The sequence below is a fragment of the Hyaena hyaena genome, unplaced genomic scaffold, assembly GCF_003009895.1.
Source record: "Hyaena hyaena isolate Hyena2069 unplaced genomic scaffold, ASM300989v1 scaffold_121, whole genome shotgun sequence".
NCBI classification, from domain to species: Eukaryota; Metazoa; Chordata; class Mammalia; order Carnivora; family Hyaenidae; genus Hyaena; species Hyaena hyaena.
In genome coordinates, this window is record NW_024080753.1 from 520,449 (window position 1) to 546,913 (window position 26,465).

Genomic DNA, 26,465 nt, shown 5'->3' on the forward strand with positions numbered 1-26,465 from the left:
CGGACAAATGCTCTGAGCCGAGAAGCCTGGGCTGGAGACATACTGGGGGAGGGAGGTAGACGACCACCTGCAAATCTATAGCCAGGGCAGGTGAGACTGTCGAGGGCGGGGAGGGGCCCAGGAAGAGGGTCTAGGGCCGGTCTTCAATGAACTGCAGCTGTATTTTTTAACAGCTTTATTGAAATGGAAGTGACACGCAATACACAGCACACACTGACAGTGCGCGACTTGTTAAGTTTTGACACAGATACACCCACAGGTCCCTGATTACGTTCGAGATAACAAGCGTATCCCTCAGCCCCAAAGTCACCTCGTGTCCCTTTGTGACCCCTCTTCCCTCCCGTCCCCAGGCAACCCGGATCCGCTCTGTTGCTAAGACTCGTTTTCAGCTTCTAGAACTGGACACAAAAGGTATGACAACAGAATGTAACCTGCTTGGGTCTGGCCTCTTTCGTGCAGTCTAGTTACTTCTCGTGGTTTTCATTTTGTCCACATTGTTGCTTGTATCAAGAGTTGATTCCTTGTTATTGCTGAAGTGTATCTGTTGTAGGCATGCGCCGTAATTTATACATCACCAATTTATGGACATTCAAGCTGTTTCCACTTTTGAACAACTGCAAACACAGCACCGATGAATATTTGTGCACAAGCCTTTGTGCAGACACACACTGTAATTTCTCTCATAGACACCTGGGGCGTGGCCAGGTCATACATACAGAAGGCAGATGGTTAACTTTTAAGGAACCGCCAAGTTGTTCTGTAGAAGAGAGGACCATTGAAATCCCCCCACCTGCAATGTACGAGAGTTCCAATCGTGCCTGGGGGGCTCAGGGTTAAGTGTCCAACTTCGGCTCAGGTCACCATGTCACAGTTCGTGAGTTCAAGCCCTGTGACGGCTCAGAGCCTGCTTCGGATTCTGTGTCTCCCTCTCTCTCTCTGCTCCTCCCCCACTTGCACTCTCTCTCAAAAGAAATAAATATTTAAAAAAAAAAGAGAGAGAGAGATCCAGCTGCTCCAAATCTTTACCGATACTTGGCATGGTCAGTCTTCTCATAGTAGCCATTAACTTCTAGCCATTCTAATAGGTATTACTCCATTGTGGTCTTCATTGGCGTTTCCCTAGTGACTGATGATGAAACAATTTTAGCAACTGGAAGGAGACTGAACATATACAGGAGACCCAAAAGAGAAGACGGAGAGGCAGGTAAGAAGACCAGAAACATGCAGCATCGCGGAAGTCAGCACGAGAAATGACTCAGAGACAGTGGTCAGTAGAATCCATCGATGCGAATGTGAACTGAGAGTTCTCATTTGGATTTAGGGCCTTTGGGGACATTCCAGCAGCAACTGGTTCCAAGCTTCCAGTCTCTTTCGAGGTTCGCAGAACAAGAGTCTGCTGCCCGGCCTAGTGGGTGGCACCCCCTCCTCAGGTGTGTGGTCCCCGCGCCCCCTTCGGAGCCCCTGGGGGGGAAGCGCCAGCCGACGCTTTCACCGCTTCGCAGCAGCCCCAGGTTTCCGGAGGCTGTCACGGGCTCGTCTCCTGGGAAGCCCGCTGTGGGACGCAGATTAGCGTGCGGAAGTTGTATGAGAGAGTCACCCGTCACCACTGAGGACAGAGAGAGCAAGCCCGGGGGAGGCAGACGCTGGGCTGCGAGGCAGTGTCCCCTAAGGGCTCAGCCGATGCCCTGGAGGAGTCCCGAGGCTGGGATGGTCCTTCCGCCCCGTCCCCACGGGGACGCAGACACTGAGCCTCCGTCCCCTGCATGGACCAGTCATTGGACACAGCCTGCCCCAGGAGGGAGGTGCGATCCTGGCTGAGGGGCCTCTTCGGGTAAGCGTGACGCCCGTCGACAGTGACGGCTGAGGGCTGCGAGCCCCGTAACCCATTCCCCTCGGTCTTTTAGGGGGTTTGGGGCGGCACACTCAGCGTCCACGAGGTGTTTCTCCTCCACGTTTCCAGTGCTAATCACCCAGCCTCTTCCTCTGGCCCCCACCTCGGACGGAAGCCATCACCTGCCGTCACCATCGCTAAAGCACTTCAGAGTCTCCGGGCCGCTCCGGGGTGTCTTTGCCCATTCCAACACCCATTTAAGCGACTCCTTACACCAAACACTCTCTCTGGCCCTTCACGCTTTCCCGACACACTCCTCCAGCAGGGGAGGGTGAGAAACCCACCCTTGGGGGCTGCTTCCGTGTCCCAGTGTTCGAGTTGGATATAACCCAGGAAGGTCAACTCAGGAAACATCAGAATTATGTTTTGCTTTGAGCTCATGCATCCTCCACCCCCCACCCCCCCGAGACATCGGGAATAAACACATTTCTGCACAGAAACCTGGAATGAAATCATCAGAGAACACACATCCTGTGCGCTCCGTGTGTCTCCCCTGCATGCCCTCCGTGTGTCTCCCCTGCAGGGAGGAATGTGCCTGAACTCTCTGAGCAACTTCCAGCCTGAGCGTAATCCGTTTACTACATTGCTGACATATTAATGCACTAAATGGCTCCCTGGTGATCTGAAAATGTTAACACAGCCACAGCCTGAGCGCCTAACTTCAAGTGGAAATGACTCTGGCTCAGGGATAAGCGGCTGCAAAACAGTATAAAGGGGGGGGGGGGGACTGAATAGATCAACGATTTCTTTTTTTCCATTTCTCAGGCAGCGCCAGAATGGGTTTTCAGGACACGACGGACAGCGAGTCAAGCACATCCCAAATAAACAGGTACTTCCCGGTCACCAAGTGTCCATCACGACACTCATATGTAGTCATATTGGTTTTAGGAAGCATGTCTGAACTAGAATTCTCCGGCTCCCATCACCAGCATTAAGAAGTAATCAGAATACAACCTACTTCTGTCAGCCAGAGCACTTTTTATTAATGGAGAGAGAGCACAGTTCACCTTGTTGAGCTCACAGGGGGAGTTTAGGTCCTGGGAAGCACCACTCAGGTAGAATACCATGAACTTGATTGTGAGGAGGAAGCAAAACAGCATTATTACCAAAAAGTCCTCACCGATAGCTCTCCCCTCGCAAAAAATGTATTAAAGTCTCGAAATGTACAAATCTAAAAATATATTACAACATTTAACATTAAGACTCAAGTTTATTTTGTAAAATCTGCTTTAAAACATACGAAGCATTTCTCCCCCTCTGATTCTGTCTGTCTCCTGGACTTCGAGCGCCTTCTCTGTCCTTGGGGGAGAAGGGGGTTGGCCAGTTCCCGAGGCGGTGGCTACGAGGCTTGATCTGCAGACCGCTTGTGCTGGCTCCGGACGTGGCCCTCACCGCCAGGGGGCACCTCCTTCTGTAGGCTCGCCCCGCTAGTCTTTCCCGCGGTCTCAATCCAGGGGTGCTGAAGGACCTGGTGGGCGGTGTAGCGCTTTTTGGGGTCCACCACCAGCAACCGGCTCACCAGATCTTTGGCAGCTGTTGAAGGGCAAGAGGGGGGTGCAGTGAATGCAGGGGGCTCCGCAATGGTCTTCCCCGCACATGAAATAAGAGCACGAACATCCACGTCAGCACCCCACGCGTGCGAGGCTGGAGCAGCGCTGTCCCGTGGAACTTTCCGTGACGTGGGGAAACTTCCACGTCTGCACTACCCACGAGCGTCTGAAATATGGCTAGTGAGACTGGGGAGCTGAATGTTCATTCTCTTTACTTTCAACTACTTTACATGCAAAGTCCCATAGCCACGTGCAGCTACGGGCCACCATGTTGGGCCAGCCCGGGGCCAGGCCCAGCCGGGACAGCCAAGGCGCCCGGTGCTGGAGAGCAAACGGGGCCCACCTGCCGCAGGTCTATGGGTCTTACGTTCTGAAATTGATCGTCGGGCTGTTAAACAAAATACGCTCAGCCTCCTAAGCTGGTAAATATGCCTCCACGTTGACAAAACTGAGAAACGCGTGAAAGAAACCAGAGTAAAAAATAGCGCAGATACAGAATGAATGTCATTTTCTGCCCAAGACCATGAGTGATTCTAGAGAGGTGTGGTGGCAACGGGCGGGGCAGCTGGCAGGCGAGGAGGAGACAAGGGTTCCCCTGCGACTGGCTGGCTCTCCCCGGCCGGCTCCCTGAGCCTCCTTTTCAACTGCGGAGAACAGAAGCACCCACTTTTCTTCACCTTTACTGGGGGATGGCTCTTGCTCTAGATCAGCGGCTCGGCCACCCATCAGCTCCTCTACACCACTGTACAACCACCTACCGGGCTCGGAAGCCACAGGCTTTCTCCTGCCCCGCCCACCTCAAGCTTGACCCCACTCACAAAGTGCCCTGGTACCCATCCGGCCAGCATCACTCCGTCAAGGCCCTCAGAGGAGCAGGTCAGGTTTAGACTGGGAATTCTCGGACCCACATGGACATGTGTGGACAACGGGACACCAGGCCAACCTGCCCCAGGCCTCTCTACCCCTCTGAGCAGACGCCCCTGGGCTACCCTAAGGCACTGTGGGGAGTGGCTGGGAAAAGAGGTCTCCTCAGTCTTGGAAGTGGGCCTGCACCATTCTGGGGTCCTGATTTAGGGATCTAGAAGGGGCTCCGGGGGACACATCTCCTTGGCTCCAGAGTCTCCTCACCCTGTGGGCTGGGTATAACCAGAACAGGGCCCTCAAAGGCACAGGGCTCCAGGCAGGGGCCCCCATACCCAAGTCTAAGGACACTGCAGCACAGAACTTTCCAAAACGATTTTTAGCCCTTCGGTTCCCAGGTCACCGTTGGCTTGATCAGCTCAAGGCCCTCATCCACCTGCAGCAAGCCCCTCCCCTCCCCCCACCTTATTTAAGGGGGAAAAAAATGAAGCTTTCTCCTCCCCTCATCCGACAACCCCACGTAAGGAGACTGAGGCTGGGGGGTGAGGGCAGTTGGGCCATTAATCGAAGATGACATGGTTAGAGGAAAATTGAGGCAAAATAAAGTTCTCACTCCTACTTTTTAAGCTAAAAACTCAGAGACTCGAAATCCCTGAATGTCTAGTTCTGAATTCTACAGGGACACTGGATGACACTAACAAATCAGTAGCAAACAGGGTGGGGGGGGGGAGGAGTTGCATTTGAAAGGGCCAAAAAGGAAGACCCCACCCGCCTCTGCTCCACTGAAAATAGCTGAGGCCTTCACGCCCTACCTTCCTGGGCCCCTGGGCTCCCCTCCAGGACCCCAGGCTGTTCACCAGCAAGAGGTGCATTCCCAGTCTGTTCAGTTCACAGTGCTTCTATACGGGAGATGACTCGGATCTAGAACTTTCCAAATGAGGCATGTATGTTGCTGATATTCTTTAGCTCTAAGGGGCCTTCGTTGCCTTAAGGAAAAGAATCTAGGGACTGCAGCCAGGGGTCAAACTTTTTCACTGAATGGAAAGCAAGCCCTGTTCTGAGCGCCACACAAATCGACCTACACGGAGCCCACGGGAAACAGGAGGAGATGCCCGTCCACAGCCCACGTCCGCCCCCAGTCTGCAGTGGGCCCTCTGCGCCCCTCCTTCCACACCTAACACCTGCTTGGCAGTCCGAGCCCAGGACAGGCTGCAGCTCTAAGGCCCCTCCCCCCTGCTCGGGGAGGCCCGATCTCACCGTCGGAGACGCTGTCCCAGTACGGAGCCAGGAATTCGAAGCGGCCCAGCTGGATGAGGTTGAAGAGCGCTTCCTGGTCCCGCTCCGGGCTGCGGAAGGGGGGGAAGCCGCACAGGAGGATGTAGAGGATCACGCCCGCGGCCCACATGTCCACTTCCAGCCCGTAACCTGCGCGACAGGCAGAGACACAAGCGGAACTGAGACCAGGCGGGGTCAGAGGTGAGGAGGCAGACGGGGGGACCGTAGCTCTGGGTCGCAGAGGAGCTCCGCTTCCCGTCGGCACCGGCCACTTCCAGCACAAGGCGGGCTTTGGTGCCGGCTCCTGCGGACACGGGGTCCACACCGCCACCACTCCACACGTGGTCCTCCGACAACTGGCAGTGTGTCATCCTTTACTCCTAGTCTGTGATCAAGATAAGCGTAGAAACTGAACACCACATTTGGAAACTCACAACTTGGCGTGACCGTGACACCCAAGTGCATGACCAAGGGCACATCTCAGTGAAGAGAGTGTACGTCAGAGTTCGGGCTGTCGAACACACGTGGGAAGCCGCATGTGGCACAGGGGCGACCCAGTCACATGTAGCAGGGCTCTGTGCCGTCCCCGCTGTGTTAGAACACTTAAAACCTTCACCAGAGATGGTTCCAGAAGCCTCGGTCTACACCAGCAGCCTCGATGTCCTAGGCATTCATTGTCTTCTCACATTTAAAATTTATTTTTACTGGGGCGCCTGGGTGGCTCAGTCGATTAAGCGTCTGACTGCGGCTCAGGTCATGATCTCGCGGTTCGTGGGTTCGAGCCCCATGTCGGGCTCTGTGCTGACAGCACAGAGTCTGGAGCCTGTTTCAGATTCTGTGTCTCCTTCTCTCTCTGACCCTCCCCTGCTCATGCTGTCTCTCTCTCAGAAATAAACATTAAAAAAATTTTTAATACATATTAATATAAATTTTTTACTGACTCTCTTCTATGATTATAAAAAGACTAACATTACTTACTATCTAAACCCCCCATGAACACACAAACACATAAACACACACCCTCACACATCTACAATTCCTGTAATAAAATTAAAATCCCATTGTCCATATGTGATTATACCCTATTTCATTCTCTTAGTATATAATGGTATTTCCTATATAGGAATTTCCCATAAAGAATATTTACAAATCTTCAAGACATATGACTTCCGAGAGCTGTTAGGATTCCCTTTATATAAAAAACCCTCGGGGCGCCTGGGTGGCTCAGTCGGTTAAGCATCCAACTTTGGCTCAGGTCATGATCTCACAGTTTGTGGGTTCGAGCCCCACGTTGGCTCTGTGCTGACAGCTTGGAGCCTGGAGCTGCTTCAGATTCTGTGTCTCCCTCTCTCTCTGACCCTCCCCTGCTCATGCTGTCTCTCTCTCTCTCAGAAATAAATAAAAAACATTAAAAAAAAAAAACCCTCTATGATGTCATTTAAGTGTCCCCTAATTTTTTTACACTGTAAGTAATTCTGCGATGAACATCCTCATCTGTTAACTATTTCCGCACTTCTCTGACTGCATTCTTGAAATAACGTTCTGGAAATTAAATGCACGAAGAAACAGACAATGACGTTTCTGCTGGTGCCGCCCAGCATCCCCACAGCACTGTGTAACAGCAGGAGCTGCATTTTCGAACACCTGATAACTTTACCTTTGGGAAAGGAAATCTCTCGGCAGCTTAGAAGATAGATATTCACTCTGAAGCCCCAGAGCGATGTTGTCAAACCCAACCAGCAGAAAATTATAGAGAAACAAATCATTACTGCCCTCTACCTACCGACTTCTCCTATCTTCTCTCGGTTCTGTTCTACTCTTCGTGCTCAGGCGGGTCTGGTTCGGCTCGGCCTCCCATCTTGAAATCTGCCCCGTGGCCTCCGTGACACCGTACCTTCCTCACCCTCTTCCTGCCTCCGCTGCCCTGTCCCCCGATGACCCAGCCTTCTCTCTCTCATCCCCCAACCCCTGGCCTCCCTCTGGAGTCTGCCCCCCGGTGCCCTCACTGGCAGCATGGGGAGCTCATTACCTCGCCTGCTCAGCCGCCGTTCCCGAGCTGAGGAGCCTCAGAAACACATGCTCAGGCCAGGGCCTGACCTCCCTGCACACCGGATGCCCCCCAGGTCCATTCTCATGTCTCTAGCAGGTCAGTGCGTTTAAAATCTCAACCTGTCCACCCCCTCTCCCCAAACAGCTTTCCTTCTGACACCCTGAGGTGGTGCTGGCACCAGGTTCGCCTCCAGGGAGGCTGTTTGCCTTCCTTTTTTCCTCTCCCCCAGTTCATCGACACCTCCACTAAAATGTCAGTTCTGCTCAGGATTCTCTGGCCTCACTGTCTCCACAGCGCCATGGCCACTCGGCCCGGCCACGCGGAGGCCACGTTCCTTGGCCCGGCCACGCAGAGGTGCGGAGACCCCAGGCTCAACCCAGTCAAGCCAACCGAACTTCCTTCTACAACACGGAGAAGGTCGTCTTCTTCGTGGCTCCGCCACCCAGTCCCCATGCGCATGCCCACGTCCTTGCCGTACCTCCTCCCCACGCCGCTGCCGGGACACTCTCTCCCTTCTCCCCACCAGCCCACAACCCACCCAGAGCGTTCCCGTATTACACACGGTGCCTCAACTGGTTTCTCTCAAAGGGCATTGGTGGCTAAGCGGCCATTCATATATTTGGAGCCATATAGCAATAATAATGGTTTCCTTTTATGCATTTTACAGAATGTGTCACTGAAAAGGACCTGCACACAATATATACAAACGGGTAATAAATATTACTCGTGGGGTTTGAAATGAGACATCTTGGTCCTTAAAATGAAAGGTTGGTGGAGGCATTTTTAAACTTCTTCCCTTAAGACCCACTTCCATTTTCTCCCAGTAGAGGCAGCCTCGGGCCAGGGGCACAAATGGCCTTGCTCACTTGAGTTCCCCAGCCAACTTTCCATCATCTTGTATCTCCCGGTCTTGCGCGCATGCAAACACACACACACACACACACACACACACACACACACACACGAATCCCTCCTCAACAAGGGCTGCCCAGATGAGGAAAGAGTCCACATGCGTTGGTCAAGATCAGCTTCAAATATTCGCATTAAAATCCCAGTGCCAGCTTGGTGCCAACTCTCTGAGATTTCTGGCTGCTCCGTATTGAAAAAGGTAAAATATGAAATACAAGAAAGAAAACATTTGTCAGTAAGGGAGCCAGGGTCCCACAGAGCCACGGAGAACACCTACCTTTCTCAGAGAGGATCTCAGGAGCTACGTAAGTCGGAGTCCCGCACACAGTAAATATGGGTCTCACTACACGCTTTGCAAGGCCAAAATCAGCCAGTTTCAAGGTGGTAGATTTGTCCTCATTTCGCTGAACCTGTAAGAGCACAAAACCCCAGATCACCAAAACCGTGATGAGAACAAAGAAGAAAGCCGACAGGACAACCAACAGGCAAGATCGAGAGAAGCAAACAAGCCTAGAGGTGCACGTAGCTGGTAAACCCAACGTGACTCCAGCGACATGCGCTCACATTTTCAACTAAAAAATGAATGGGTTACCTGTGCTGTCCGACATGGTAACACCATATTGCCACAGATGGCGATTAAAACCAAATCAAATTGAGAATATCGTTTCTCAGATGTACCAGCCACATTTCAAGTGCTCACGGGCCACGGGTGGTTAATGGCCACCATATTGAACAGTCCACAGTGCAAATATAGAAGGAACATTGCCATCATTGCGGAAACTTCCATCAGGCACCACTGAGTTAGAACAAGGATCATTGATTTTTTGAGCAGGGACGGGCTTTAAGGAGGACTAGAAAATTCCTGTGGGTAACGCAGAGTCTGGGCAGAAGCAAAAAAGAAAGTGAAAGAAGTAGGGATTAGAAGGAAAGAAGTAAGCAAGCAGTGGGCAAAGCCAAGCCCAGGCCCTAATCTGGGGGCAGGGGGAGGCGTTAAGGACCAAACAGACCAAGAATCTTTAATTCCAAATCCAAGACTTGCGGCTGGATGGTCCTGGACTGATTTCTTTACTAATGGAAGCCTCTGTTTTCTCGTTTAAAAAGGAGGGGGGGGGGGCGACCATTTCTACAAAGTGGCTCATGTCAGGAGTTCCGTGCAGTGTCCACAATCGACCCTGCAAAGATCCATCTGGAGTAACCAAGGGTTCCAGGCTGCCGGGGGCTGAGGGGTCCCAGGATGTAAACCCAGGACAGGGTCACACAAACCGGGATGACGCGGCTGTCCGTGTCTGCACGTGACACAGAACTACTGCCATTGACCTGTGACCTAATCCCACACAGGACAAACGGACAGACCGGGCTCCGCTAACGTTTCTGCATGAAGGCAGAGGTTACGCTGATTCTCCTCGAGACCCCGTTCCCACGGGGCTTTAGAGAAGGGCGGGATCAGTCATCCTGAAGCCCAGGAAAGACGGCTGCCCTCGCCCTCAGCACTTTGAAACGGGCGGAGACCCGCCGCCCTCCTTTGTCCTCCTCAATGTGGATCCCGCCTGACTCTCGCTCTTTCCAACAAATCCCGCGGACTGGCTTCCCGATGCCTGGCAAGCCAGTTCCCCCTGCCAAGGGAACGAGTCCCGGCCTCCTTCACCCTCAAGGCCGTATGCGCGCTGGGGGGTGTGTGGGGAAAGGCGGCTGTTTGCCTAGAAGAAATGACGCTCAAGAGGTGAGTGTAAGTATTTGGACCACCATGCAAGGCGGGATGAAGGTGCAGACGTCGTGGGGGGCGAAGCGAGCATTATCTTGCAGCAAGTAAAGGCTGCATTGGCCCCCTCGGTGCGGTGGAGGGGGTTTTCCACTTTGGGGAAAGGTTAAATCAACGGGCACATCAGAACTCCAACCCCCTCTGATACTCGCTGGTACCCAGGTAAGTAAGGTAGGAAGGCATCCCACAGCGGGTCGGCTTGACGTCCACACGTCACACGATGTTAAGACTCCAAACAGCTGCCTTCCCCGTGGGAGTCTCACCTCCACGAAGCCTCAGGACACCAAGAAATAAAGGCGCGAGCCAAAGGGTCCTCACAGCCCCTCGTTCCCAGGGGGGTGGGGGCTGAGCACGCCTGGGCCACACGGGCCTGCTTCCAACTCTCTGGCTGGCGTGGCCCCGCTCTGGGGCTCTCCCTGCCCCCGCAGCCGGTCTGTGCACGCCTGGAAGATGCTGGCTCCGCATCAGGAAGGCGCTCCGGGCCCTCCAGCAGCCCTGCTGCCCAGCCATCACTCGGACCTCATTTTGTCCCAGGAAGGGGCGCGAGGCCCCTCCCGGGGAGCTGCGAAGGGTAGACTCCGCGAGCGCCGCGTCTTTTCCCCGTTTCGTCTGCCTCTTGGGAAAGGTGCAGGCGGCCCGCACAACACCTGCCATCGCATCCCACCGGGCGCCCTGCCTCCCGATAGAAACCACAATCCTCAGGGCTGCCAAGGTCTCAGGCCCGGAGGAGAGCCCGTCTGTAAGAGGGAAGAGAGAACAGCAGACTTTGAAACACAGAGAAAGTCCAGCTCTTACAGAGAGAATGACAGTGGTCGCCAGGGACGGGGGGGCGGGGGCGGGGGAGGGTGGTGCAAGGGCACCAACGTGCAGTCATCGGATGAAGATGTTCTGGGGGCGCCGGGGCAGCGCAGTCAGGTAAGTGTCCGACTCTCGATTTCAGCTCAGGTCGTGATCTCACAGTTTGTGAGTTCAGCCCAGAGTCAGCACAGAGCCCGCTTGGGATTCTCTCTCTCTCTCTCTCTCTCCCTCTTTCTCTGCCCCTCCCCTGCTTATTCTTTCCCACTCTCTCTCTCAAAATAAATAAATAAACTTTTAAAAAAAGATGAATATGTTCTGGGAATCCAATGTACAGCCTGGTGACCGTGGTTAATAATTCCGTATTGTGTACCTGAAATCTGCTAAGAGTAGATCTTAAACATCCTTACCAAAAATCAAAAAAGAAACGGGGGCGCCTGGGTGGCTCAGGTGGTTGAGCTGCTGACTTCGGCTCAGGTCACAATTTCACAGTTCGTGAGTTCAAGCCCCACATTGGGCTCTGTGCTGACAGCTCAGAGCCTGGAGTCTGTTTCAGATTCTGTGTCTCCCTTTCTCTCTGACCCTCTCCTGCTCATGCTCTGTTTCTCTCTCTCTCTCAAAATTAAATAAAAATTTAAAAAATTAAAAAAAAAAACCACCAAGGTAACCCTATGAGGTGATGAATGTGGGAATTAAGTTCACTGTGGGAATCCTTCCACAATGTATCCATGCATCAGATCATGCTGAATACTTTAAGTCTATTACTATTTTATTTGCCAATTACACTTCAATAAAGCTGGGGGGAGAAATTAATGCAGTTTTAATTAAAGCATGCATTTTATTAAATATAAGGTTACATGAGTTTATATTTGGGGTTTTTACCCAAGGCAAGTTCTCAACAAAACTTTATTTTCCACTTAAGAAAACAAATTAAAGGGGTGCCTGGGTGGCTCAGTCAGTTGAGCATCCAACCCTTTGATTTTGACTCAGGTCGTGATCCCAGAGTCGTGGGATCGAGCCCCGTGCTGAGCTCTGCACTGGGCGTGGCGCCTGCTTGTGATTCTCTCCCTCCCTCTCTGTTCCTTGTCTGTCCCTGCCTCTCTCCCTGTTCACATGCATGCTGTCTCTCTCTTCCCTCTCTCTCTCTCTCTCTCTCAAATAAAATAAATAAATAAATAAATAAATAAATAAATAAATAAATAAAGATGGCCCTTATTGCTGTCTTGACCCCAGGCTGCCAGCCAGTGTTCTGGGGACTCTTGGCCACATGGCAGAAATGCCCTGGGACCCAGCGCGGCCGAAGGTGTCCATGGCAAAAGCCCTTTTGGTCACAACTTGGTAAAATTCAGAGTTGAGAGACGGGCTCTGCCCCCTCCCGGGAGAAGTCTGCCTCTGGTTCTGCTGGGCGATGGGGCAGGGGGTGGGGGGAGGGGAGGCGGGAAGGTGCTGGGTGGGCTTCCTCTCGGCCTGCGCTGAAATAACCCTTTGCGGGATGAGTCGGGGTCACAGGCACAGACTCTGAAGCCCCACTGCCAGGGTTCGAACTCCAGCTCACGACTTTGCCCTCTGCGCCTCCACCTCCTCATCTGTAGAGAGGGGCGAATGGGATGTGTAATGACAACTTAAGAATTAACATTTCAAAGTGTGATAGACAGTGCCCGGCCCCTACAGCCTCCACATAAGCGGCTCGACGTAAGTGGAGTAAACCCTATTGTTTTGGCCTCCTGACCTCTCGGACAGCAGGACTGACTTCCGGCAAAATGGAAGTACCGGAAGTCGCCCTTGACACCCTCCTTCCCCAAACCAGAGGCCCCTCATCAGGCGCGGCCCTGGTCCGTCTCTGCTGCCGGCGCTGCACGCCCGCCGCCTACTCGGACATCGGAGCTGAGTGCTCAGGGCAAAGGTGAGCCGAGCAGTGAATCTCGGAGCTACAGGAAAACGGGGGCCCAGGTGACAGGCTGGTTGGGGCCACCAGAACCATGGGAGCAGCTATCACCGTCTGCAGGCGCACGCACCCACATCTCTGCTGGAATAGGGGCAAAGGTTCCCAGTGCTCCCGGCAGCGTTGGGGGGCGGGGGTGGGGGCCAAGGGCAACGGGAAGAAAGACTCTGGCTCTCCCTGTGCCCAACAGAGCCCAGCGTGCAGCAACACCCCAAAATCCAGGGCAGGCAGCCCCTCCCCGGCTCCCTCAGGCACGGGTAAGCTCTCGGAACTTGCTTTGGAGCCTGTCCAGCTCAGAGCCTGGAGCCTGTTTCAGAGTCTGTGACTCCCTCTCTCTGGCCCTCCCCTGCTCACACTGTCTCTCTCTCTCTCTCCTAGAAATAAATAAAAATATTAAAAAAAAAAAAAAGATCCGTGGAGTCCCTTGTCCCTTCCAGAAAGTGGCTCAAGGCCACTGATGGTTTTAACTCTCTGGTCTCCCACACCTGCTGTCCCCAGGATGTCACATCCTTTGGGACTGTCAGTGTGACTTGAGGCTTCTCGTTTACTTCACCTACATGAGCAGCTAAGTTACCCTGAAGATCATGCACTGACTGTGTGAGTTTTGTTTTGTTTTCAACAGGCACCTGCCATTCTCAGCTTCCGAGCAAGACCTATCATGATCTTGAAATCTAATGAGTGGCATCCTTCCGGGATAATGCTGCCTCCTGGCCTCTGTGGGACGTCTGAAACCATCAGATTTTCCCGCCCAGACAGGAACTTGCACCGACTACCGTTCGCCTCTGACTGAAATCTCCACGTGGAAAAGATTCCACCACTGATCCAGCAGCTCAGCCCACTAGTGGTCAGCTTCACTTGTGAGGAGGTTCACCCCTATGTTGATTCCAAATTCTGCCCCTACCCTGTTTTCTAAGCCTGTCCTCTGGGGTGACGCTGAAGAAGGGCACAGTCTTCCCAAAGATGGGAAACAAGTATCACGGCCCCCAGGCCACCTCTGCCTTCTCTAACTTCACATCCGAGGATCCTCCGGCTGATCTTTATAAGACCTGCTCTCCTGACCACCACCCCCTTCTCACCCCTTCTGACACTAAGTTCACTGATTGGTTGCTGGTTAGAGATCCAGGTTGTCCAGATCCACGGAACCAGAACCTACATGTCATGGCCAAGTTCTGGACAATCTCCATTTCGTCGACACGCCTTTTAACAAAGAACGTCCAGAAATGAGCGTTACATGCCAGGTGGGGTTTGATCAGGACAGTGGACATCGGGCCTCTCAGTGGACGGGGCACTGGGTAGCCATAAAGACAGCCACAGGGGGGCACCTGGGTGGCTCAGTGGGTTAAGCATCCAACTTCGGCTCAGATCATGATCTCACGGTTCGGGAGTTCAACTCCCATGTTGGGTTCCTCGCTGAAAGCACAGAAGATCCTGCTTAGGATTCTGTCTCGTGCTCTCTCTGTCTCTCTCTCTCTCTTCAAAAACAAATAATAAACCTAAAAAAAAAAAATACAGCAACGACTCCACTCAGCATGCCTCTCTGATGCCCCTTCCTCAGAAAGCCTTTGCAGCGGATCAGAACATGTCACCCCAAATTAGGCCACTTTGACACATTGATTCTTTTGAGCTGAAGACACTTGAGAAATAGCAGGTGCAAGAAGTACTCTCTGACCTTCCACTTTCTACTTACAAGCAGGACACAGAGGGTCCGGTGAGGAAGGTGGCCTCCCGCACCGGGAAGCGCGGGCCAGGCCAGGGACGCACTGAGAGAAGAACTTTCACCAAACCCTTATTAAATACAGCTCCTGTCTTCTACTAGTTCCCCCATGATGCTACTTCCCACAACTTGCTGCTCCTAAAAGCCCTTTTCCCCTCATCGTGTCACTGCTCTAAAACTTTATCATTCTTGTAAGATGCTTCCATAGGCCCCCAATTCTAACTACTCATTTGAGTTACTCATCACAGACTTTCTCTCACGTGTGTGTGCCGCACATATGCCCTCCGTTTTCCTCGTTAATCTGTCTTTTGTTGACTTAATTTCCAGGGCCCTGCCAAAGAACCCAGGAGGGTGGAGGGAAACAAGGTTTTGTTCCTCCCCTACACCTCAGTGGGCGAGGTTCGGCTGAGGGCCCACCACAGCCCCAGTGCACACATCTGAACTCGCCTCGCCCACATCTCCATTTCTCTGTCTTCCGGTCCATCGAAACTCACTGCTCTGGGTCACGTCCCTTCCTGGGCTCTGTTTTCAGAGGCCCTTCAACTGCAAAGGTGCCAGAGATTAATTTATATGGCACGGCACTCCATCTGCATCCATCACTTCCTTTTCCAGCCACGCCAAAGTTCCCCGATTTGAATCCAGGTAGTTGGTCCATATTATTTACACAAGCAGCCATATAACACCTGCATGGTCTCAAAGATTCAAGAGAAATCTCTATTTTCCTGGACAACTAATAGCCTCCTTTCTTCCAATGGTACCTCAAGTTAAGTGTGATCTTGGGGGGCGCCTGGGTGGCTCAGTTGGTTAAGCGTCTGACTTCGGCTCAGGTCGTGATCTTATGGTTCATGGGTTTGAGCCCCGTGTTGGACTCTGTGCTGACAGCTCAGAGCCTGGAGCCTGCCTCAGATTCTGTGTCTCCCTCTCTGACCCTCCCCTGCTCATGCTCTGTCTCTCAAAAATAAATAAATGTTAAAAAAAAAAAAATTTAAGTGATCTTGCAATGTTCATCTCTGAACAGAAGATGGCAGCAGAGGATGGATGGTAAACAGGAAGTAGCTACCCTAAGAAAAACTCAGATGTGGGTAAGCCTACTTTTGTCGTCGATCCTTCATGGTCCTTCTGGCCTTTTCCCTCCAAAGTTCCATTTTCAACTGGCCATGTGGACGTATACAACCTAAGAAACCAATTCACACTGAAATACCAATGCTTATATCAATTTATATGTCAACAGCAAAAGACACCATAACACAAGAATGGCTGAAGACTCCAGTGAGAACGTCTTCCCTGGGAACTGTCACGTGACAGGCCTGTGATACACCTTCATCCCGTTCTCTTCTACCTAATTAACATCTGATATTCATCCAACAAGTATCGACAGGCCTACTGTGTGCCGGGTACTGTTCTAGGTACTAGCAATAGGGAACAAGACAAAGTCCTCATTCTCATAAAGCCTTCTTCCTATTAATAAATAATGTTCCCCACAAGTGCCCTCCTCCATGCCCATCACCCCCCAATAAACTATTTACAATAAATAAATAAATAAATAAAGTTCAAATGAATATGTAATGTCCCACAGTGATAAGTGTTATGAAAAAGAAAAGGTAAAATAAAGGCTGTGTTGGGTAGTGTAGTTTCTACCAACCACATGCGGCTATTTATTTTTAAACAAGATTTAAAGTTCAGGTCCTTAGGGGCACCTGGGTGGCTCAGTCGGTCAAGCATCCGACTTCGGCTCAGGTCGTGATCTCACAGTTCGTGGGCTCGAGCCCCGTGTCGGGCTCTGTGCTGACAGCTCAGAGCCTGGAGCCTGTTTCAGATTCTGTGACTCCCTCTCTCTCTGACCCTCCCCTGCTCACGTTGTCTCTCTCTCTCTCTCAGAAATAAATAAAACATTAAAAAAAATTTTTTTTAAATAATAAAGTTCAGGTCCTCAGATGCCCAAGGTTCATTTCAGGTGCCCATGCAGTAGTGGCTACTGTACGGGGCGGTGCAGAGATAAGACATTTCCATCATCAAGAAAGTTCTACTGGATAGTGCTAGAATTGACAAGTGGCAAAGGCTGGTATTTTAAACAGGAGGGTCAAGGCAAAACTCACTGGGAAAGTAACATCTGAAAAAAGTCAAGCATGAGCCACAATTGAATCCGGGGAGAAAGCTTTTTGGGTGGCGGAAATAGCAGGTGCAAAGGTCCAGGGGCATGCTTGGCCTGATGGAGGAACAGCAAGTTGGGGCAGGAGCAGAGTGAGTGAAGGTTAAGTGTTCAGAGTGGAGCTCTGAGAGGAAGCCAGAGGCCATATCAGGCAAGGCCTTGGAAGCCATGGAAATGAACTTGGCTCTTATTCCGAGTGTAACAGAAAGCCAGTGACGGCCCCGAGCAGAGCAGCTACAGGGCCTAATCTACATTTGGAGATCACTCGGGCTCCTTGAGGAAGGAAGCCTTCAGAGGAAGAAGGAGGACCAGCGAGGAGGCAAGGCCACAGTCCCAGCGCGAGACGATGGTGGCGTGGTCCTGGGTGGTGGGGTGGAGATGGGGAGACATGTCCTGCCTAAGGGCGGAGAGAAGGCTTGAACGGGGAGGGTGAGGAGAGGGGCCCCAGGGCGACTCTGAGGTTCCCGGTGAGCAGCTGGGCGGGTGGCGGCCCATCTTTCTGACGGGTAAGGGTGGTTTCAGTGCACTGTGCGGATGAGGACCTGCCTGGGGTTCCGGACAGAATGGAACGTGGAAAGTACAAAGGGTGAGTACAGACACCTGCTTCAGGGTGTGTGCGTGTGCGTGTGTGTGCATGTGTGCGTGTGTGTGTGCATGTGCGCGTCTGTGTGTGCGTGTGTGTGTGTGTGTGTGTGTGTAGTTCATAAAGTGGGGTAACACCTGAAGGGGGTGTGGAGAAAACAAGGTTTTGTCTGGGAGAATATTACATATGTCTATGTGATGATAGCCATCCTCTGGGATGGAGAAGGCGGGGGTGGGGCGGGGGGAGGAGCAGCTTCCGGGTGAAACCCGGTTTGGAGCATCCTGGATGTGAGATGCCCATCACCTCGGACAAATAGGCAGTGACCTGAAGCGAGCGACTAAATAGGAGCCCACCCTGCGTGACCCAGGAAACATCTACTGTCCACCGTCCCCTCCTGCAGCAGCGGGACCGGCCACACCTGAACCAGACATGGAGTTAAAAAGACACAGCATTCAGAGACCACACGGCAGTCTCCACGGCCAGGCCCTCCCGGCCGGGGGCCCTCCCGCAATCCCCTCAGTTTAGTGTAGCCTCGGTTTCCCCGTGCGTACGCGCCAGTAATGACGCCTTCCACATGGAGTGGATCTGAGAATTCTATGAAAACGCAAGATGCATAGAACCGTGAGCAATGGACTACCGTTACGTGACAGGGAAGTTCTAATGGGATGTGGGCTCCCAGGGGGTTGGAGGGGAGCACAGAGCAAGGAGTCGATGTCCCAGCATGACAAGTACAGGCAGTGGCTCTCCAGCAGGGACAGCCCTCTCCACCCCCCACCGCCCCGGAGATACCGGACTGTCTGGAAACAGTTCTGGTCGTCACAACTCGGGGGGATGCTACTGGCATCACGTCACATGTCACATGTCACAATCCCTGGCAGCCACTAGGCACTAAGCCTTCAACGCCCAGGACAGGCCCCCACAGCGGTCATCCTGCCCAAACGCCAGTAGTGGCACAGCTGAGAATCCTGGTGCACAACGACAGAAATGGGACCTCGAGCCTCAGGTTAGGCTACAGTGACTGCGCCCTGGTAAAGGAGACAGCGGACGTTTTCAAACAAATGTGATTTCTGCACTTCGCTGTCTCTTTGGAGGGAAGCACACGACTATGCTCCTCCCCACCAGCTTCTCGGTGTCCCTGGTACTGGAACCCACCTGGTTCGCCGACTCCCAAGGACCAAAGTCCACATTCAGGCATAGAACTAACTGTCTGCGGAAATCATTCAATCCAACGTCAAGCAACTGAACGGTCAGGGAGACCGCATGCATGTTGCAAAAGAGCTCAGAGCTCGGATCGAAACTGCCTGAATCTCTGGTTTTGCTCTGCTCCCACCAAAAGGGCCAGACGGCGCCCACCTTGCCTTTTTCTGAGCCTATTTTATCACCTACGATATGGGCGAGGTCTCTGAACTTCCCCTGCACACCTGGCTTCCTGTTATGCTACGGTCTACCAGGGTTTGAAGGGTGCCCGCATCCACACAGAATGTCAGTTCCACTGAGTCCTTAGTCAGAACACCGCAATCACACTGGCAGAGTTCGGTGCATGAGAGAAGTAAGAACCACGGCTGGCTTGTCCCTCCCCACCTCTCCTCTGCGTCTCTGTTTCATCTCTCCCCCTTCTTCCTTCCTCTGTATCCTCGCTTAACCATGCAGGACAACTCGAAGAAGATGAAATCGGCTGCGGTTTCATTTCATTGCAATTAGAAAACCAGATCTTAGACCCTGGACGCTTGAAGAGATTTACCAACTTGCTTCCCCAGAAGAAGGGCGTTTTGAAAATAGAGATTTTTAAGAAACTTAATGTTAGATCCTCAAATGGCTCACAGGAAATCACTCTCTTCAAGCGGCAACAACCCACGTGAACACAAGTATTAGGGGACGGCAGATTGCTGTACTATTTACCTTTGCTAAATGATCTGCACTTCGGGACTCCTTGGGGGAATGAAGTCACAAGTTTAGAAGAGATTCAACAAGGCTGATAAGTATGACTCACGCTTTTAAGGAGTCTCCGTGACTGATTAATTTACAGTCTGCAGTATATGATCAGACATCTACCATTGTAGGTGACGTTTGCAAAAGGAACAGATGAAGGAAAACCTTGGTTATCAAAATGACGCAGTGTCTAGAATTCTGAAGACCTAAAGAAACTCTGGCTATGTGGTCAAGGCTTACATGATATGTGGGTTTGCCGTGTGGATACTTTTTCTTTTCCTGGAAACTGTTAAAATGGAGACTGAGAGCCACTCTCGTGGATGTAAGCCTAAACGCAACTCTTGGCGTCTCCTGCTGGAATTCACCCTGGGATTCTTGAGGTGAGGTGGACCTCTTATAAACCTGTCTTCTCACTGACGTGACCGGTACTGGCCCGTGGCCTAAAGGTTTGCATCACGGTGGTTTTTCTTCAGTGACTTCATGCGACTGCTGAAGTCCCCACTTTGTCGTTTCGCTGAGTATGCCCTAACAAGATAGGCTTCCTGGCCCTCAGGTTTTTATTACTGCAACGGGTATATAACTGCACGGGCGAATACTTGGCCCATTAAGGAGACGACCAGACACCTCTGTTGTAGATGCTGTGGGGAAAGGAGACCGAATTTGGCACTGGAGGAAGAGAAGTCATGCTGCTGGTGAGAGAAAACTGTGCACTGCGTAACTGCGAGCAGAGCACTGATCACTGAGTCCTTCCTGCGCATCAAAGTAGAAGTGGAGAAAAGAGCTTAGAGAAGTAAAACAAACAAAATGATTGGACAGGCTTATTTCCGAGGCAAAATGGGCAAGAGGCGTGTTTGGCCGTTCTTTTTAACCTTCCGTATCTCCCTTGCCACCCTTGGGGACGCTGGTCACTGACCTGTCCTGGTCACAGTCAGCAGTTCATCTAGAAAAGTCTGTCCCCTTCCCAGAGCCCGTGAGAGGCCAGAAAGAGCACAACCTTTATCCTTGATGGGCTGGGACTGGTCCCCACACTATTTCCCCTGGATTCCAGGGTCTCTGCTCCCAGCGCTTCAGGACGGCAGGCCCGCCCCCTGCCTTTCAGCCTGTGTCCAGAGCCAGGCCCTGCCCTTCTGTGGGACAGATGACCTCAAAGGGCCTCACGTCTGACATCCCACCAGTGTCTCCCCCACCCACACCCTCAGCTTTCTTCGCCGCAGGCAATGTCTCAGCTGCTGGTTATGGCCGGCCCACCCCCCAGGCTGTGTGGGCTGCTCGGTCCTCCTCACCCCTCTGGCTCCTGTCTGCACCCCCACCAGGGCCCTGTCAACACCCACACAGCACATCCCAACCCCACCAAGGGAGCACGCGCTGGCAGAAGAAGCAATTAACATTTCTGCGAGCTGGAAATTCTCATAATTAAAACTTCTTTTGTAAGATCTCCGGAGTCGAAATAACTCAAAGGGAAGAGGAACGCTAGCATCGTATCAGGAAATTTGACCAGTAGAAATAGATAAGCTCAGTAACACAGGCTTGAAACTGTACCCCGGGGCCCAATTATCAGACACAAATATTTCTGTCGATTAAAATAACAGGATAAGCTTGCTCTTGTCATAGAGCGCTCTTGGCACATGCAGAGAGTCACTAAAAGAAGCAACAGTTACAATCGCTCATGGAATCCAAAGGTAGTTCTAAAGTGAAATCGTTTTCCTTTTTTAAAAATTTTTTTAATGTTTTATTTCCTTCTGAGAGAGAGAGAGAGAGACAGCATGAGCAGGGGAGGGTCAGAGAGAGAGGGAGACACAGAATCTGAAGCAGCTCCAGGCTCTGAGCTGGCCATCAGCACAGAGCCCCACGCGGGGCTCAAACCCACAAACTGCGAGATCATGACCTGAGCCGAAATTGGACGCTTAACCAACTGAGCCACCCAGGCAACCCTGAAATCACTTTCCTGAGTCCAGCAAAACTGAGTCTTAACTTAGACAGTAGCTATCCGCTAAGGGACAAAGAAAGAGTCACGCTGAGAACACGAGGCTCAGCACAAGTGCAGAACACTAAACGAAGGGCAGCTGACCATTCGTTGATGAACAGCGGTCAGCCTGGTCATATTCAGGAAAAGTAAACCGTAGAAGGCCAGCCGAGGCTGCGACCTGTTCATCACACCGGCAAGTTTAGAGAGGACAACCTTCTACACGGACAATGAGCCCATTGTCAAATCCGGCTCTGTCCACAGCTCTGTCTAAAAAGCCAAAAATCACTGACATTCAAGATGATTTAGACTTTTTTTTTTAATTTATTTATTTCTAGGAAAGAGAGAGAGAGAGACAGCATGAGCAGGGGAGGGTCAGAGAGAGAGGGAAACACAGACTCTGAAATAGGCTCCAGGCTCTGAGCTGGCAGTCAGCACAGAGCCCGACGCGGGGCTCGAACCCACGAACTGCAAGATCATGACCTAAGTNGTCAGCACAGAGCCCGACGCGGGGCTCGAACCCACGAACTGCAAGATCATGACCTAAGTGAAAGTCGGACGCTTAACCGACTAAGCCACCCAGGCACCCCTAGATGATTTAGACTTTTGACGTAACGTATGTTGAACTTTACTCACCCAGAAAAAGGACCAACATGGCTTCTAAATGTGACAGACCTGTTCAGGGCAAGGTAAATGCAAACTGACAAACTGTCCACAGGACAGAAAAGGTATTAACCTATTTCACAAAAGATGGCTCAGCTACGTAGCTTTTTGCAGTTTCTGAAAGACCCATAGCACCACCACCACAAAAAAAAAAAAAGGTTTTATTAAAAAAAAAAAAGGAAGGAAGAACAAGTGAGACTTCTCCGAACTCAGAAAAGAGAGAAGGGTCTAAATATAAGTTACAATCAACGCCAATAAATAACTCACATATTTGAGACTGAAAAATGATAGCTACCCTGAAGTTGTGCCTCTTAGAATACACACACACACACACACACACACACACACGTCACTGCCCCTAAGGGCACCAAAACCACACCTGTACCGACATTTAGATCCATGAAGAGTTGCCAAATGGCCTCTCAAAGGAAGTTAGCTTGTCCACATGAAACATATTCCTTGCACTTTTTCTAATTCCTCAAGGAAACTTCTCCCTGAAATCTAAACCGGTGGCTTTCTCCACTTTAAAAACTGCTGAGAAGCAGGGGCGCCTGGACGGCTCAGTGGGTTGAGCGTCTGCCTCTTAATTTCAGCTCGGATCACAGTCTCACAGTCCGTGACTTCGAGCCCTGCACCGGGCTCTGCACTGACAGTGTGGAGCCTGCTTGGGATCCTCTCTCTCTGCCCCTCCCCCACTCACTCTCTCTCAAAAATAAATGCCTAAAAAAATAAAAATAAATAAGAATTGCTGACAAGCATGACCCTGAACGCAACTAACAGCCTCTGCTGCTCGAGAGATAACGCTAGCTCAACACACGGGCTCTGGGGACCCTGTTGAGAGAATGTGAGCTTAGGTGACCGACATCCCCCCCCAAAAAAACAATCCTATAGGATAAATGATCTAATTCCACATACTCAAGGGTTTGCATAACCATTAAAGCTTTATTAGATATGTGCCCAAAATGTTCAGCTCAGGGGGACCCACCCAGGCCTCTAATCAGCATTTCTTCTGCTTAGACAATCCAGAGGCTCATTCCAAAGTGTGCATTAGAAACAAAGCACCGCGCACCACACATGGAAACCACAGGGGCTCAGACCCCCAAAAATAGCAGAAACAATCAAACAGCGAGGGAAGAGAGATTGGGAACACTCGGCTAATGCAGAAGTGACATTTTTTCAAAGGGAGACATCAGACAGGACTTCGGGTCTCTCAGGCAACCAAAGTGCCTCTTCAATCCTATGAAATTCGGGCAAACCCAAGGTCCCTTGACGTGGTGGTCAGCACAGAACTCATGTCACCAGATAATTAGCCTGATTCACTCGGTGTTTCTGCTGCGTGTGGGAGCCGTTCACAGACAGATGAAGGCGCCGGGGAAGGAGATTCCCAGGCTGGGTCTACAGCCGTGAAATTAAAGAAAGCAAGCTAGCACGATGCCAGAAAGAAACAAATAATGTGGCTCATCGAGATCATTTCCCCCACTCACTATCGCTCCATCTGCAGCAACGTGGCCCTGGACACCTGCTCACAACATGCACCTTAACATCCGAGTCACTTCTACAGCACGACAGTGGCCACTGCGGGCGGAATGCCTGCTGTTTCTCAGGCAGCACGCTATGGTCTGAGCCCATTCATTCATCTAAGATGCAAAGAAGGTCCCCCATGTGACAGAACTGTTCTAGGTCTGGGGGTAGAGTGTGAATAAAACAAAGCACCTGCTGGCAGAGAACTGGCTTTCTAGTACGAGGAGAAAGAAACCAGAAGAATGAATAGGGGACGTATCAGGTGGTGATCTGGGCTATGAAGAAAGGGAGACAAAGGTCCCAGACGGTGACCCTGTGAAGCACGCTGTCCTAACAGACCACCGGGAACACGTGTGCAGCTCAGGAACACTGCATTTACTGGCTCGCTGCACCGAGAGAGAATGCCACACCGCGGGGGCCACGCATCCAAGTGAGGGGGTGTTCAGAGGACTTACCTTAGGATCTGGATTGTTAGGTGACTTGGGGGAGGGTACGAGAAAGCAGGACTTTGCTTGGAAGTGGACACTGTCAGGAAGTGAGGGTCGTTCAACGATTCGGTGTCTTAGTAATTCTTACCGAGGAGAGGGGAGGGATGAAATGAGGCAGCCACTCAGAGTAGCTGAAAGGGGCCATATTTGTGGTTTGGATAACCGTATTTGTGCATTTGGACGTGATTATAAAAGGCCCTGGCTTTGGTCTTAACCTATCACGGTCCCAGATCATCTTTATCTGACAGTGGTGTTTGGGGGCCCCTATTTATGTTCAACAGGCAAGCGGTATGGCTGAGCCGTGTGTGTGAGGCCAGCTCCCGGCCATCAGGGGCTGCTCTCCTCTGTCCTGCGCCCCATCTTCCTTCAACCCTGCCAGACAAGCACTATCGCTATTTCTCTTTTATAAATGAGGAAACAGGCCCAGAGAGGTGAAAGACCTATCCTACAGCAAGCAACTCAGAAAGCCAGGATTCAGACTCAGTTACCTAACTCCGGGGCCAGCCTCCGTCCGACATCCTCCTCACACGGGGAGGGGCCCCTGCAGTGCTGAGCCTTCTGAATATCCTTGATTAGCTGTCATCTTCAAAAGGGCCAGGGGGCATTTCGGGTGGAGGGCAATGCAAAGCCCCGGGGGAAGCTGCTGCTGGTAGACACCCCTGCCCCCCAGACCAGAGGACGTGCAAATGCCCCGGAAGCTATGTCCGCCTGGTCACTGCCACGGTGAAAGCCTTTTCCTCCCAGGAACGAGGAAGCAACTCTCATCGTATCTAAACTGGAAGGGGTCTTTTCCAGGCGCAGGACGGGGGGCGGGGGGCGGGGGGCGGGGGGGGGCTGACCGCTGGGGGGCGTCCTTCGCGACCACCGGGCCGGCGGGGCTTACCAGCAGGTTCTCGGGCTTGAGGTCCCGGTGGACGATGCTCTTGTCGTGCAAGTGCACGAGCGCGCGGCACAAGTCCATGAGCATGAGCGCGGCGTCGCGCTCGGCGAACTTGACGCTCTCGACGATGGCGTCGAAGAGGTCCCCGCCCTGCACGTACTCCATGATCAGGTAGATTTCCGCCTCGGTCTCGTACACCTCGTGCAGCTTCACGATGTTGGGGTGCGAGAGGCTCTGGATGATGAGGATCTCGCTGTCCACCATGTCCTCCTTGCCCTTGAGCTTGGCCTTGGCGATGATCTTCATGGCGTAGGCCTGCCGCGTCTCGCGGTGCCGGCACTCCTTGACCACGGCGAAGTTGCCGTCCCCCAGCACGCGGCCCGCCTCGTAGTGCTGGTGCACGTCGGCCGCCAGGAGCCCCGCGGGCCTCCGCCTGCGGCCGCCCCGGGGCTCCCGCACCGCGCGCCCCGCCGGCCTCCGTGCCCCCGGCGCATGCGCACAGGGCGGCCGCTCCGGGCCGGCGTCCGGCGGGGCGCGGGGCCCGGGCAGCGCCGCGGGGTCCACCTGCGCCTCCCGCCGCGGCCAGCCGCCCTCCCTGACCCTGCTCCTGGCCTCCCTGCCCGCGTCCCGCGGCGCCTCGTCTCGCCCCGGCTCCCGCCCGGCCTCGGCCGCGGCCTCGGCGCGGCCCTCCTGACCCGCGGGGCCCCTGTCGTCCTTCGGGTCCCGGCCCCTGCCGGGGGTCCTGGGGCTGCTCCTGGGGCCCTCGCCCTTCCGCCCCTCCCCCCCGGCTGCAGGGCTGGCCTCGGGGGACCGCCGGCAGCTCCTGGCCCTCACCAGCTTCTCGGCCGCCTCGGCCCTGCGGCCCCTGCCCAGGTCCAGCTCGCTGGTCCCCAGGGACAGCCTCTCCCTCTTGCACTTCTCGCATCGGATGATCTCCCCCGACGTCCTCTCGATCTCCACCCCCAGGTGCTTCTCCCCGCTCGCAGGCCTCCCCAGAGTGGCTTCCCTGGGCGGCCTCCCGGCCGGCTCGGGCTCCCACTTGCCCGCGCCCCACTGCTTCTGGGGCCTCGCCCTGTCCCCCAGCGCCGGCTCCACGGCCTCCCCCCGGCCCTGGGCGCTGTCCGCCTCCCCACAGCGGTGACCCCCCCTCAGAGCCCTGCTGTAGAGCCTGCTCCGCAGCCTGGGAGAGGGGGCCCGGCTGTGCTGGGCCAGGGTCAGGGCCCGGGCTTTGCTGGGGTACAGCTCTTCTACAGCGACCTGAATGTTCTTCAGGGTCAACGGCTCTTTGCCCATGGCTATGAAGGCGTCCCCTTCCCTGAAGAAGTCCGAGACGCTCCTGACCTCCTTGCCCTTGAGGTTAAAGAGCTTCCTCACGCGATCGTTCTTCCACCTGGGAAAGCCCAGGGCCTCGGAGATGTCGGCCAAGAGCTGCTCAAAGCTCTGCACCGACCGTCGGTTGAGGAGCAGGGTGACCTTCCGGAGCGGGTGCGCGCCCAGCTTCACCACGGTCACCACCCGGGGCTTCAGCGGGCTGCCCTCGCCG

General features: G+C 53.1%; 1 protein-coding gene across 1 annotated transcript; it reads right to left on the reverse strand.

The window, feature by feature from the left end:
* Positions 1-2,921: 2,921 nt before the first annotated feature.
* Positions 2,922-26,465, reverse strand: DCLK3 (doublecortin like kinase 3). Its single transcript, XM_039237254.1, has 4 exons — positions 24,926-26,465; positions 8,814-8,946; positions 5,560-5,727; positions 2,922-3,424 (listed from the first exon to the last, which is right to left on the reverse strand). Exons 1-4 carry the CDS (start codon positions 26,213-26,215, stop codon positions 3,231-3,233), a joined length of 1,785 nt encoding a protein of 594 aa, XP_039093185.1. The 5' UTR covers positions 26,216-26,465; the 3' UTR covers positions 2,922-3,230.

Bases quoted from the DNA above. Each gene is read 5' to 3' on its own strand.
- DCLK3 (XM_039237254.1), bottom strand. From the start codon at position 26,215: ATGGGCAAAGAGCCGTTGACCCTGAAGAACATTCAGGTCGCTGTAGAA. The intron at 8,947-24,925 runs GTAAGCCCCGCC...GTGCTCTTACAG, and splicing joins TCAAGCCCGAGAACCTGCTG to GTTCAGCGAAATGAGGACAA. The intron at 5,728-8,813 runs GTAGGTGTTCTC...CCTGTCGCGCAG, and splicing joins TGAGATCCTCTCTGAGAAAG to GTTACGGGCTGGAAGTGGAC.